At 51.4% G+C, this 14,002-nt stretch overlaps 1 protein-coding gene across 1 annotated transcript in view; it reads right to left on the bottom strand.

The window, feature by feature from the left end:
- Nucleotides 1-14,002, bottom strand: part of ARHGAP39 (Rho GTPase activating protein 39) — a 64,665-nt gene that overhangs the window by 33,981 nt on the left and 16,682 nt on the right. The window contains exon 4 of the mRNA XM_059836269.1: nt 2,547-2,627. Within this exon, the coding sequence (XP_059692252.1) occupies nt 2,547-2,627 (81 nt within the window). The remainder of the gene's footprint in view (nt 1-2,546; nt 2,628-14,002) is intronic.

Raw genomic sequence — 14,002 nt, forward strand, 5'->3', positions numbered from 1 at the left:
TGCTGATGCAAACAGGTCATGTGTGCTAACCGCAGTGAAATTTAATCTTTTAATTGCTTGGGCGGCCACGGGCATCAGCCAGCTGGCGGGTGGGGACCGTTGTCCCCAAAACCCGCATCGTCCCTCGTCTCTGATTGCAGCTCGTATCTGGCACCGCCACCCAGCTGGCGGCGGGTCAGAACCGATCAGTGCCGAATCACTAACCCTGTTTGCAGAAAAAACTGCTCAGGATAGAGTGGCGTGTCCCTGTCACTGCTCCATGTCCCTGTCACAGCTCCGTGTCCCTGTCACCGCTCCATCTCGCGCCTGGATGCAGGCTCAGCTCCCGCTGCCAACTCCGACCAAAGCACGCTCGATGCCTAACAGCAGAGCAGAGGAGGCAGCTGCAAACCCCGTTTCCAAACCAAACAGCGGATCCAGGCCTGCTGAATCACACTCCCTTCCACTCTTCCTCACCTCTCCTGCCTGCAGACAGGGAATTGCATCCACCCAGCACGCAGGAGGGATGCTTCGGAATAAAGCGGTCCATGGGCAGGTTTCTCTAAGCTCACCCGGTGCTCCCAGAGAGTATTCTGCTGGTGGGGATAAACACCATCACCCTATTTGTTTTCCCTCCTAGAAGGCTTGTTTTTTCCCCCTCTTGCTTAAGTGGCAATTAATTCTGATGCTCCTGGGAGGTCACTGCAGAAGCAGTGAATTACAGGGCAGGCAGGATGGCACACGGCCAACGCCGTTGGGTGATTTTCCACTCGCACGTGTCTCGAACCGGGACGGAGATTGCTGCAAACCACACCGATGTGGATCGGCTCGCCAGCCCATGCCGTCACGGAGCAGTGGGGAAGGGAACGCAGAGCATCGCGCTGGGGAAGGGAACGCTCTCCTGCTCCCCGCTGCCAGCGCGGAAAGCAAAGCAAGAGCTTCAACTCGCCTGCATCTCCAAAAAAACACAGGAACTGGGGATATTTGTCAAAGCCCAGAGCAACCAGGCAGGCATCAACTCCAAAACCCCCCAAATTTGACCGTAGTCTATAGACCTGCTGTCTTAAAGGTAGGAATTGGGATGAACGTGGTGTTACAGAGAAAGGCTTCAGGTCACCACTTGTTTGCAGGTCTCTATTAGTAAAAGCATCCAGTGAAGACGTTTATCCTCCCTGTTCCTGCCTGATTTGATCTGGATGATACCAGTAGGTACCAAAAACCCTACCTGCACAGGCTGGGATGGGGTCAGGCTGAGACGGGTCTGTCTGGGTCCATGGGGAGGTCCCAGATTGTGCAGACCTTCACCACCACCTCCATCCTGACAGGTGGTGACCAAGAGGGACATCTCCCAAACGCTCCGGGGCAGGATGAGGTGGGTCAGCTAAGATGCCTCCTTTGGCCACCAAGAAAGGGTGGTCAAGGAGTCATCTGGGCTGTATCAAGAGCAATTTCTCAGCCCCCCGCCGCCCCCACAAATCCATCCCTGTACATCCTCACAGTACTTTGGGTTTTGAAGGCAAAAAGCTTGTTTTGGAAGCGGCGATGCAGGCGCTGGGCTGGGCTCCAGGAGCCCAGCACACGATCGTTCTCCACCTCTGATCATCTACTCAGACATATCCAATTCTGGTGATGTTTTGCCCATGTCCAAGGCATTAGTCCACATCAGTACTAGTAAGAAGTCACAGTGATCGTACACCTGAACCACTTCTGCAAACTCTAAGAGGGGCTTTTTGAGCTGTAACGAAGACGAACACGATACCACATTATTTTCTAGCAACATAAATCCATGAAAGCTGGAGGTGGTTGTTTGCTTAGCACCTGAAATCCTGATCCAAGCAAGAGAAAACTCCTATCTATCTGTCTTACCAACAGACTCTGAAAAGCAGTCGGACCCACAAGCTGGAAGGGATGGCTTCATTTCTCAGGAGGCTTTTCCACCTCCAGGGCTCTACAAAGACAGTACACTGAATCAGCTAGGCTCACTGTGGTGATGGATTAAATCCATACCCACACAAACCTGCTTATATTCACTGCAAAAATCCTAGGAAAGAGCCTAGAAACCATTTCCAGTGTGGAGAGACGTTCAAGCCACCACCCCACCGTGATGGCAGGCGTTGGGGTGGACCAACAGCACTGGCTGAGTCCTGCCCCTTCCCAAACTGAAGACGGAGCCTAATAAAACCCCACGGACCAGGAGCTCATCCTGAGGTGTGAACCCATCACCGGACAGCCCTGGTGCTCCTCCTGTCCTGCTCTGGTTTCTGCTCATGGGTAGGAGCCACTCAAACAAGGACCACCAGATAAAGAGGATGGATGGCCCCTGCTCCACAACCATCAAAATATATCTTAAGGTTTATTTAAGGGCGGTAGTAAAGCTAAAAAATGTAACGCATGAAGGGAAGGGGATGGGGAGGAGGATCAGAAGAGCACAAAGAAAACACTGGTGTTACTCGCTGCCCCGTCCCCGCAGGTCAGCCGGTAGCACACGGGCCGTCCCACACCCCCACCTCACCGCCGAGGCCATGTTGCAGACCCCAACCCCGGTACCGGAGGGAAATTTCGGCTACCTGTAGTGGAGGAGTTGACCTTCTGCACTGTAATCCCGATAAATGTCATATTCTTTCTCAAACACTCCGGAAGGCGACGAACTGCAATACAGTAATAGTGAACAAGGAGTTACCAACGGTGACTGCGACGCGCACGTGCCCTTATTAAAGTCTCCTTCACTTTAGGATTAATGAATACGTGTCCACAGAGATGAGCTCCTGGCCCCCACCAGTCTGGGCTCTGCACTCAGGACCTACTCCCACCTCCTCGCATCAAGCTTTAAGTCATTAATCAGTTGTTTAGCAGATAATGACCACGCGCTCCATGGCTGTGGTCTCCAGCTTCATTTCAAACCCTGCAAACACCACATTCGCCCTTCAGCTATGCTTGTTTGTGAAAAATGGCTGTAGACATGCCTGGACAAATCCTAAACACGTCATAGCTTTGTCCCACCATGGTCCCTTCCAAGACCTTCCTTGTGCCTTGAGCATCGCTCTCACTCCTCGCTTGTCTCAGATGGTCAGAGCCAACATGGGCAGAGACAGCAAGCCCCAGAAAAGCCCTTTTTGGCACATCTTCATCTACGATGTTGCAGTCGGTTACATCTGAACCCACAGAACCCTCGCTCCCAGAAGACGGAGAAGGTCACAGCACCAACAGCCACCAACCCATTCCAAGAGACACCTTACCTGAGTGCACTTCTTGGAGAAACACGGAAGAAAAGCACCTTGAGGTGCAGGGTGGCACTTACGTGCTGCTTTTTGGACTAGCACCAGCTTAAAACCTCTCCTAGAAGAGCAAACCCACTCTTGCTCCACGTTCCCTTTGGTTTCACGCTTGCCCAGCAGCCTAGCATCCACGCCGAGACCCTCCAACACCTCCCAACGAGGCACACGACCAGGTATTAGTCCTTGTACAACGGCAATGCTTTCCAATATTGTTTGTGCTCGTTGCAATATTTGCTCAATGAACACAGGAATGGTCTTTTTTTGCCTTAACAGTCCTTCACTGTGGGGATGTGCAAATAATCAGGCTCGTTCCGAAAACACACGGCACTGAGCAAATTATTAGGCATTTGCTCCGCATTGAAACATTACAGCAAACATCTGGAGAAATAACGTCGTTTTGAGCTGTTTTCGAAGAAACAGCGTTAACCCCCCCCCCCATGTACACATTAAGACGCTTGTGTTAATAAAATTCAGATCAGATGCTGGTTTCAGAAAAAGAAAAAGGAAAAGAAACTAATCTTCCTAATAGGATAGACCTCAAAAATTTTATTCAAGCAAGAGGCAATAAAATTAAGCTTCTGTCAAAGCTGGTTTTAATGAGACTTCTGAGCCCTGAAATTATGACTGTGTTGAATTGCTTAATCCCTTTTTCCTCTCGAGTGCACGTGAATGAGAGCACCTCCTCCTCCACGACGCCCAGTGCCTTCTCAAGAGAAAGGCGTCAGCTCTCACGCCAGATGCTGTACCCAGATCCATGGTTACAGGATCTCCTCCCCAAGGGGCAAAGCCCTGGATGGAAGGGAATTACTACTCAGGAAGCTTCCTAATGAAGAGCCCTGCTGCTGAAAGAGGACATACCTAACATTTACTGAAGAGAAAGGCAACGGACCTTGGGAGAAGACCTCAAGGAAGGTCCACTTCAGGCAAGTTCTTGAGATCAAAGCCGAGCAAGGGAAAGACCTTCACGGCAAACAGGTTTCTCTTCTGGTGGTAGCAGCCCTGCCCAACCATAGCCTGGAGAACCTTCAAGTGCTATGTCATCTGTGTAAATCCCTGGCGCTGTGGGAGCTGAAAGGAGACTCTCCTTTTCTCCAGTTTTCCCCAGGAATCAAAGACTTTAGGACCACCTTAGCTTCCCTAGGCAAAATCTCTCCATTTGCCCTACTTCATGGACCTTTTGGAAAGATCTGCAAGGTAAGAAATGTCCTCCTGGGTCACAGCAGTGGTGCCTCCAGCCCAGTACTCTACTTCAAACCACGGCAGCAAGAGATGTTGTTTATGGAGAGCTCACGACCCCGGTTGCTACCTGTGGTCCATGCCCTCGTGCCCCCCAGCACCCAGTCCCTGCGTTAGGGGTGACAGCAGGGAGGTGTCCTCCAAGACACCGACTTCAGAGATGTTTATGGACCGGTTGTCTTGAATTTGTTTATTCCCTTCCTGAACACGCAGCAATATCAGCCTCCACAGCTTCCCACCGCAACAAATCCCAGAAGTTTTCTACCCGCCATGCATCTCACTTCTTCCTCTCCCCTCCAAAAAAAAAATAAAATTCACCTGATCATCAGCTGTTCCTTCTGGCCTCCTGTTTTTCAAAACACTTGCAAGTAAGGGCACTCAGCACATCTCCTTGCATTTCAGGGCAAACCTTCCTTGCTAAAGGCAACGGGAATCTGGGAGCAAGAGGGGGATGAAGTCTCCTCCAGGTGCTGGCTCCCAAAATCTGTCTCTTCTCATGCTCACCTGACAGAGAGGATCTGAGGAGCACACAGCAGCACTGCAAGCATCTGGCCAGCCAGTTACCAGAAAACGAGCCGACCGTAAATTCCCAGTAACGACGTCGGCTGCTCCTCGGCCAACGCGCAGCTGCTGGAATTTCAGACGCTTTCGTGCAAAGGTTCTTCCAAACACAGCAAAGGCTGTTGAAACGGCCGCAGAGTTATGCGGCTTTTAATATTCTGGCCCGTGCCAGCTGGGATGCAGGAGGTGAGGGATGTGTGAGATCATAGGTGAATGGAGGTTATTCACATCTGGCTTCAAAACCTGGATGAAATATCTAAGGAGGGAGACTCTGCTCCCAGTCTGGTATTTTGTGCAGCACAGGATACAGTACAACCCTTGTCTTAACGCGACTCCTTCCGCACTTTCTATCCCGGCGTGATTTTGAAACCGGAGCTCCAAAACATACCCGGGAGCAGGGACAGCCCGTGAGGCTGGTGAGATGAAACAGTTTAACACGGTTTGCTCTCAAACACACATGCTGACTTGACATCCATTAACACCTCGTAATCTTTAAAGAAAGTTCTCTTAGGCTGCCACCTCCTCCTTTTGAGATAAATTGATTAAAACCTCAGACTATCAGGAAGGTCTTGCTGACACACAATCCATGCTTTGAGCCACTGCGTGGTCCAAAAATGCCAGGCAAAGTGGTAAGATCGAGATCGACTGGAGAGCTTAAAATCCATCCCACCAGCAGAGCCAGATCAGGAGTAAAATCGCTGCCGGCACGCTGTGGGTGGCATTGCTCCTCATTCAGGTACTGATGAGTCAGACTTGGCTTCGTTATCGTCTCAATCAGCTCTTACCAGTGAAGCTGCAAACGAGATTGATGGCAAGGATCGCATCCATCTGCAACACCGTGCGCTGCAAGCTTCAAGGTCAGGGCGAACACAGCAACGTAACACCTGCGACATCCCCTCTGCTCTTCTGCATCTTACAGGAGATGAAACTCGCCCCTCCGCTGTCATCACTAAGGTCCCACTCGTTATCTTTGGGGTGATTTTAGCAAGTTCTGAACAAAAGGATGCCATGAGGTCACAGCACGTAGACTGCCAAGACCAAAAAAAGACCTGGCTAGCTGACCTGTGCCCCTAAAACTGGGGGTCTGGCTCACATTGGAAAGAAATACCATGCCACAAGCAGGAGACAATCATGGAAGTGGTGATAGGCTTCCACCAGATAACCCGTTCTGGAGGACAAAGTTGCTGAGGGATGCTGAAGTTCACAGACATCAAATTGTGATGTTTTGTTTCATCTCCGATAATTGGAAGACATTTTGCAGACCCACGTTTGGTTCTGGGTCTCAAGGTTACTGGTGTTTGAGATGCGGAGATCTCCTCTACCTCTACTGGGAGTCATGGTCAAGATGGAGCAGGTGTCTCCACACCTCCTGTGTGGAACAGAGCGGGCAGACAGAGTCCCTTCACCTTTAAGGGGAGATTTTGGGGGTTGGAGGGCATTTAAAAGAAGCTTTCCAGACCAAAAAGCCATCTCCAAGGTATTGCAGCATGCACCGTCCTAGTTTGTCCTGAGGCCAGGAGGTGAAGCAGCTGGTGCACGTGGTGCCCAGACCAGGCCCTGCCTGGGAACATGGAAGCTCCGCGTGATGATGGTCAGCGAGGTGCCCAAGGCTACGCTGCGTTAATTGTGGAAATGATGAAGCATCAAGGTGAGCACGATGCGTGCTGTCATCAAAAGCACGGAGACGACGGGCTGTGACATTACCATGTCATTTCACGTTTGCTGAAGGTGCCTCTCCCTGAAGCTCTGATGTCTCGAGGGAGAAAGGGGTCAAAGATGCCACCACCCTGCCTGGGACTGGGTGAGGGAGAGGATTGCTTCTGCAGAGAGGGTCCGTGTCCCCAGGAGGTAGAAGAGGGACAGATCAAGGAGCAGCTCCCCAGCACTCAACACTCAACACGCTGAGCCTCGGCTTGTAGAGCCAAGATTTAATCCATGGTCTTGCCAATAAATAAAACCGGTCGTCTTTGCCTGCTTGTTTTCCTGATGAAACCTGGAGCCTGGTGTGGAGAAGGACCTCTGCAAGAAGCTGAGGGTGCTGCCTGGAGCAGGTTGGAGTGCTGCGACCTCCATCCAGCTTACAAAACCAACACTAGCTCAAGAGTTGCCCTGCTTCCCTGCCTGGCCAGGGGCTGGTTAGCTGGGGAGATTTGGCTCAGATTTGGGAAACAGCTTAACTACAGGCAGCAAATCCCTCTGGGGAAGTAAGTGCTTCTGTCCAAACTGAGCAAAAATATCTCTTCTGCTGCAGGAGCGTGGAAACTCGTCAAACCACGCAGGCTCTTGGCAATCAGACTCACAAAAGCAAAGATCTACATGGTTTCGGAAAGGAGCAGTCATGGGGGCTTAAAGCTTGCAGACCTTCAAGCAGCATCACCAGGATGATGTCTCGGCAGACAACAGTCCTCCTGGTGACCTAGACTCGGACGTGCCATCAGCTATGGCACGAAAACCCCGTGAGCATGATACGACATGTGAAGAACGGCACAGATCGCTACCCAGACTTTGCTTGGGATTTGCTTTAGCCCCATCAAATCATTATTTCAGTCTAATCCTGGGAAATCCTTACTGTTGCGGAGCATGGAAAAGCCCTACTTGAAGCTACAAACCCTGCAGCCCTGGCTCGGAGGCACAGCATGCCGTGCAGGGTGCAGGCAAACCGATGCTCTCGGGGGGCGAAGAGGCTATTTGCCTTTTCAGTGTAACTACGGACCTTTGATCATCCCACCAACTTCAGCAAGACCAACAGCAAAAGCCACCCTACAATTGATGCCTGTGCACGCCGTGCTGTGTTCAAGCACAGGTCAGATTTGTGCCGGGCTGCAAAGTCCCACCAGCAAAACCCTTTTGCTGCTTTGTTTCCGCAACAGCGGGGTCACTGCTTAGAAGGGCACAAGTCAACTCTGCTCCACCACCTCCATTTAGCTAATATGCATGAAAAGCAGCAGCCCTAAGTCACTGGATAGAGACAGGTATTGCAGAAATCACCTTAATCATAGAATCATCGAACGGTTTGGGCTGGAAGGGACCTCTGAAGACCATCTAGTCCAACCCCCTGCCATGAGCAGGGACATCTTCAACTAGACCAGGTTGCTCCGAGCTCCATCCAACCTGACCTGGAATGTTTCCAGGGATGGGGCATCTACCACCTCTCTGGGCAACCTGGGCCAGGGTTTCACCACCCTCACTGTAAAAAATTTCTTCCTTTTAACCCAGTGGCTCTGTTAGTCTGACCTTTGTTGAGCATGATTCATAAGGCGCTGGCTTAAAAACCTTGAAAAAATAGTTTACTGGGGGGGCAGGCAAAGGGTAGGGGACAAACGCTCCATTACATCGCCGCCCATGGGAAGCCGGGCTAGCAGGAATCTAACAATGCTGCTGCTTAAATATTAAATAGCTGGCAAGCCTGCCCCCGGCTCCCCAGCAAGCTCCACGCCTGCTGCTTTCAGCAGCTATTCATTTATGCTGAAATCTCAGTGAGTGCCTTTTAATGACCCCCTCCCTGAAATTCAGCTGGTCTTGGAGAAGCAAGAGCAGCTGGCTCGGCCACCCTCAGGTTTGTGCAACCACCGCCCCTTCCTCCCATAGATGCCTGCGGAAATCCCCCGCTCGGCTCCCACTGCGCTGCCTCCGGGCATCGGCAGAGGCTCCAGACCGAATCTTTACTCTCCCTGTATCTCGACGGGCGTCCGGTGGGATGGACTCGCTCAGCCATTGCGCAGAAACCTCAGCGGAGACAGTCCAGACATGCCAGAGGATGCTGAGTTAGTGTGGATGGGGATAATTCCTGCTGATGGGAAATGAAACCCGTCGGAGTTAAGACGGAGGCAGGTTATGAAATGGAAGTTGGATGGGAGGCGGGGGGACCGCTGCTCTCCCCAGCTGTGCTCGCCCCCTCCTGCGAGCCGGCGCGATGCTGGGCACGGTGGATGTGTCACACTGGAGAGATGTGGATGCCTTAGCTCATGCTGTTCGCGTGGAAAACAAACTGATCCCTCGCCCATCTGCTCTATGCATGGAAAAAATCTGGGGAGAAAGGGTGAAGGAAAGAGCCTTGCAAGTACCTGAGGGCCTGACAGCAGAAAAGCACCTCTGCCCAAATACCCCGAGGACCCTGGCCACAACGGAGCAGGAGCATATGTGAAAGCTCTTCTGGATCACCCCACTTACACCCAAACACACACTACAGGAACATCTTTAAACAACGCATCACGTCTAAACGTGGGCTGAGATCAGGATTAACACCCAATGGCTTGAAGCTCACCACCTCGGTCTTTTAGCAGTGGAGAAGGTTACCCTAAACATCTGTCCTGCTGGAAGAAGAGCGATCACCACACCCACAGCGTGCACCCAAGGTATATTTGGGTATATCCCACCCCAGCTGGGGCAAAACAGGAACTAAGAGTCTGCCCCATCCTTGGAAGTGTTGAAGGTCAGGTTGGACGGGGCTCTGAGCAACCTGATCTAGTTGAAGACGTCCCTGCCCATGGTAGGGGGTTGGACTGGATGACCTTCCAAGGTCCCTTCCAACCCAAACCATTTGATGATTCGACCAAAATGCTGACTTTTCTGAGGTTAAAATACCTTTCCTCTATTGAGGGGTCCTCCTGATGCCTGAACAGCCTGTCTCCATCTCTGCTGGATGCCAGCATCGCCCTCACTCCCCGTGGCGATGGGGACAGACAGACAACACTGATTATTTTTTGGGGGAGAAAAAGCACCTTCCAAATCTTGATGTTAAGCCCAACCTGGGAAACGAGGCTCTGTAAGGCCAGACGTGAACCTGGGCACAGCTTGGCACAGGTCGGTCCTCCCCGCTGAGCCACGGCTGGTCCTTCAAAGCCGCCTGCTCGCAACAGCATCTGAGGAGGAGGAAGGACGGTAGGAAACCAAATGACGGCTCTGCCTGGAGCACACCTCCAGGTAGGTGGTGGGATGAGGGGGAAGGTCAGAAATAGCACAAGGGCACAAAATGCACACGCTTCGAAAAAGACTCGGGGAAATAATAAGCCATGCAACTGCTGTGAATCGCCGTCCCCAGCAGGGCTGAACGCAGGGGTTTTATGGGTAAAGCTGACACCTATTTATCGCTTTGCTGGCTTCCCGGGCTCCGAGCAGGGCTCGGCATCAGACTGGCATCGGGAGCTGATTGGAGGCTGTTTTTGGCAAGATCTCTGTAGCAACAGCTCCATCAGCTATGGCTGCAAAGAGCTCTCAGGTGCTTTTTGCCTGTGCGTGGCCAAAACCACCCGTTCTCGGAGTACGCCAAAATAACCAAAGGGATGGAGGAGCATCCGAAAAAGGGCACGTGGAGCTTGACACTGAAACGTTACCCCTTGAATAAACCCTGAGTGGGGGAGCACACGCCTTACTAGGAGATAAATTGGAAGATTAAGGACTTTTCTTCCTTCTATTTCTGCCCTGATGCCAGCAGTGCCCTGCCCAGGGTGGGTGCAGCGGTACCTTCTGTCCTGGGGGGTTGAGGATGTGCAGAAGACATGACAGGCACTGATTTTAGCAGCCCAGAAGCCCAGGACAGGCAGCAGTCCCACACTTCTGTTTCACAGCGGGCTTACTCTGATGATTTCAGCTGCAATCGAGTTTGCAGCGAAGAGACAAAGCCCTCAGAGCAATTTTGTCAGGCTTCAAGGAGCTGACCCACCACTGTCTGTACTCCTAACCTTCTCTGCAGAAGGAAAATTGGCATTGCTATAGCCCGGCTGCGTCAAGGAGACCTCTGCAGATAAGCAAATGATCCTGTTAGTTTGTCATTACCATTGCCTGCCTTTACGCCGCACGAACGGGACGCGAACGGCTTCTTTCCACAGCAAAAGTCCCTACAAACGCTCGCGCTTGCCCTGGCTCAGCTTGCCCTGGCTTATCAGAAGATAAGGCTCTGCGCTGATTTTGGGAAGAGGACAAATGTTTCTCCAAGCCCACGTCTTGTCTTCAGAGCTCTGGCGTCTGCTCTGGCTGTCACAGCGCTCACCAGCCTGTGGTTTCCCAAGGAGATGGTCTTCGCCCCGGTTTACAGCACCTCCGCGCATGGGAACAGCCTCCTCTGCGGTGACAGGGTGTTGCAGAGATGTACGGCAGCATCCCGGGGGAAAGCCTGGTAGGAACATAGGAGCTTCCTTCTAAAAACTCAACTGGAGTCAGGTCACTGCCAAAACAGGACCATCAAACCCAACGAGTGAAGGCTGAACTCCCTGTGGCCTTGTGTGATGGACAAACAGCTTCTTCCACTGCCATCAGCGAGGTCTACACACCTCCAGAAGTTAAGTCCCACTCCTCCAGATCCCAGGTTTCATGGATATAGAGGGTTTTCAGCTCTGCGTGGCTCTCTGGGACCGGGGGTCACAGCACCAATGTGCATCAAGCCCCAAACCCAGACGCCGGGCTGCTGCCACAACAGCAGCACCAGACCTGGACCACGTGCATCCCAGCTGTGAACAGACCCTCAGCTATTTTTTATAGCTGATAGCCACGAAGCAAGCCACAGCTGTGTAAAACAGATGAAGAGGTGCCTGGTTGGCCATCGTAGGGTGGAGCATAGCTGATAAACCAAAGCGAGTGTCTATGAAGACACAGGCTGAAGATGCAAGAGACGAGAAGAAAAACCGCAATGGCAACCCAGGAGCAAAGTCTCCTTCCTCCACTGATTCCAGCAGCAGCAACGGGAAAGTGAGAGCACACAAAAAGCAAGACTTCGTTGGGCCACCACAATGGGCACTCAACCCCCAAAACTACGTACCCAATGGGAGGTGTGATGTTCAAGCCACCACTGAGATGCCCAGTACCAGCACTCCCTTGAGTAGCCTCTTCCTTCCCAACCCGATCAGTTCTTGATCTATGATTCTACGATTCGCACTGGAATAAGATGCAACAAAAATGCTATATGCATTACGCTAAATGCAAATAAAATGGTTATTCCTTAATAAATGTCAAGCTGAATGCTTAGTCCAGAAAAAGGAAGCCTTGTGGCATGTTAGTCTACTTTGAGAGACAGCAAACCTCAACACGGTCTTCTCACTGCCATGGGAAGAGATCTCCCCACTAACCCCAGATCTCCGTGGCTCTTCAAGGGAGCCTGAGGCTGCAGCTCAGAAATCTTGATTTTCAGATGCTGGAGCTATTCCAGAACAACCCCATACACCGACAAGCCTGGCGCTCGTACCAGAACAGGCTCCAAAAAACCACATTGAGCTCTTACAGCTCCAGCCCATGTTGCCTGCACCAGGCACAGGATGCAGCTGCACCCTCATGATGGACATCAAGAGCTGGAGGGTGCTCACAGCCTGACAGTTACTCCTGAGCCCTACGCTGGTCTGACCAAGGGAATTAAGACAGATTAGTAAGGGGGGGAAAAAATCAAATTAAAATGCCACAAGACGAGTGGCTCCCATCCTCTTGCACTAACCCCCGTATCACCTGCCCAAATGCAGTTGGGACCCAGGACTCCGGGCTAATCCCCTATTTGAGTAATGGGATCTTGTACAAGCCTAATTATGCCACAGCCAGATTCCAAAACCGATTGCCAAATGTCTTTTATGACAATCGCTAAGACGGATGCCTGGGCGAGGTTTTCAACGTGCTACCGAGACACAGCAGATGCTAAAAACTCCCAACATTTGCTGTCTGGTGAGGTTGCACTGCTTCATCTCAGCGAACGCGGAGCACGTGCACGTGCAACGCCCGCGTTTCCCCAGCGCGACGCTGCTGCAACCCTCGGTGGGCACAAAAAGGAGCAGTGAACCGCAAAACTACGGCGAGCATCAGGAGCGGGAGCACCTACACCAACCCTGGAGCACAAAATGCCAGTAGCTGCTTCTGTGCCGCAGTGATGTACGAGAAGGAGCAGCACACGTGGAGGAGTGGCACATCTGGAGGAGCGGCACATCTGGAGCTGCCTCTCACCTCCCGCCTCACTCGGAGCCGGCGGCGTTTGCAAAACGTTTGCATTTTTTCCCGGTGGGAGCCCTCTCCTGGCGTGGACCTTCTCCCAGCTGAGGTGGATGACACTTCGAAGGTCATTTTCCATTAATACCCCAAACTGTGGATTGCAAAGGCTCCAGCACAGACACCAGTTTGCTTCTGGCAGCTTTAGCATGGGAACCTCTGGCAGAACAGCAAATATCTAATAAATTAAAAAAAAAAATAAATAAAGCATTTTTCAACCCCCCTAGAATAGGAAGTGGAACCATTTCACAGTGTCTTGGAGAGCAGCATTGCTTTTATTTTTAAAATAAGGGAAAGTGATTTGACTGAAATAGCACAGCTCGATGGCAAAGCCAGGAATAGAAATGAAATCCCAGTGCCTAATCCTCTGTTCTAATCACTGGCCTGCAAGGCTTCATACTCTTAATTACAGTCTCCGCTTCTAATAAAAGTTAAAAGATGGTTTTCTTTGCAGTTATGTAAACTGTATTTTGGGTCTGACGATCTACGTAAGCACTTGGCTGCATTAGACAAATATCCGTCTAATCCGGAGTTCTGTTTTGCAGCGGCCAGTGGAGAATTCAAGGAGAGGATATTAAAAAGAAACAGGACGGAGTGCTTCATCTCCGATTTCATCTTCCACTCTGGCTTAGAGCAAGAAATGCAAGATATGAACATTTTTCTCCAAAATATTTGAGAATGGTATGAGGAAGGGGAGTTAAATCTTGAGATGCTGTTAGCTTTATACTGGAAATGCATTTTCTGCTCACCGTCATCTCCAAATATCCGTGTACTTTTTCAGATTGTTGATTACCCAAAAGCTTGGCTCGCATTGTGATCATTTTGACTGCAATAAGTGCGCAGGACCGGAGCACAGAGAGCGAATGGAAATTAATGAAGGAGCCCGTGACACCCATCGAGCCCAGAAGATGGGTTTCTGAACAGCGTCATGCTCAATGTCTCATCTGGTGCAAAACCCACCCAGCCAGGTGGGGCGAGACCCGGCATGGCCG

This window comes from Gavia stellata, chromosome 3 (assembly GCF_030936135.1).
Source record: "Gavia stellata isolate bGavSte3 chromosome 3, bGavSte3.hap2, whole genome shotgun sequence".
Lineage (NCBI taxonomy): Eukaryota > Metazoa > Chordata > Aves > Gaviiformes > Gaviidae > Gavia > Gavia stellata.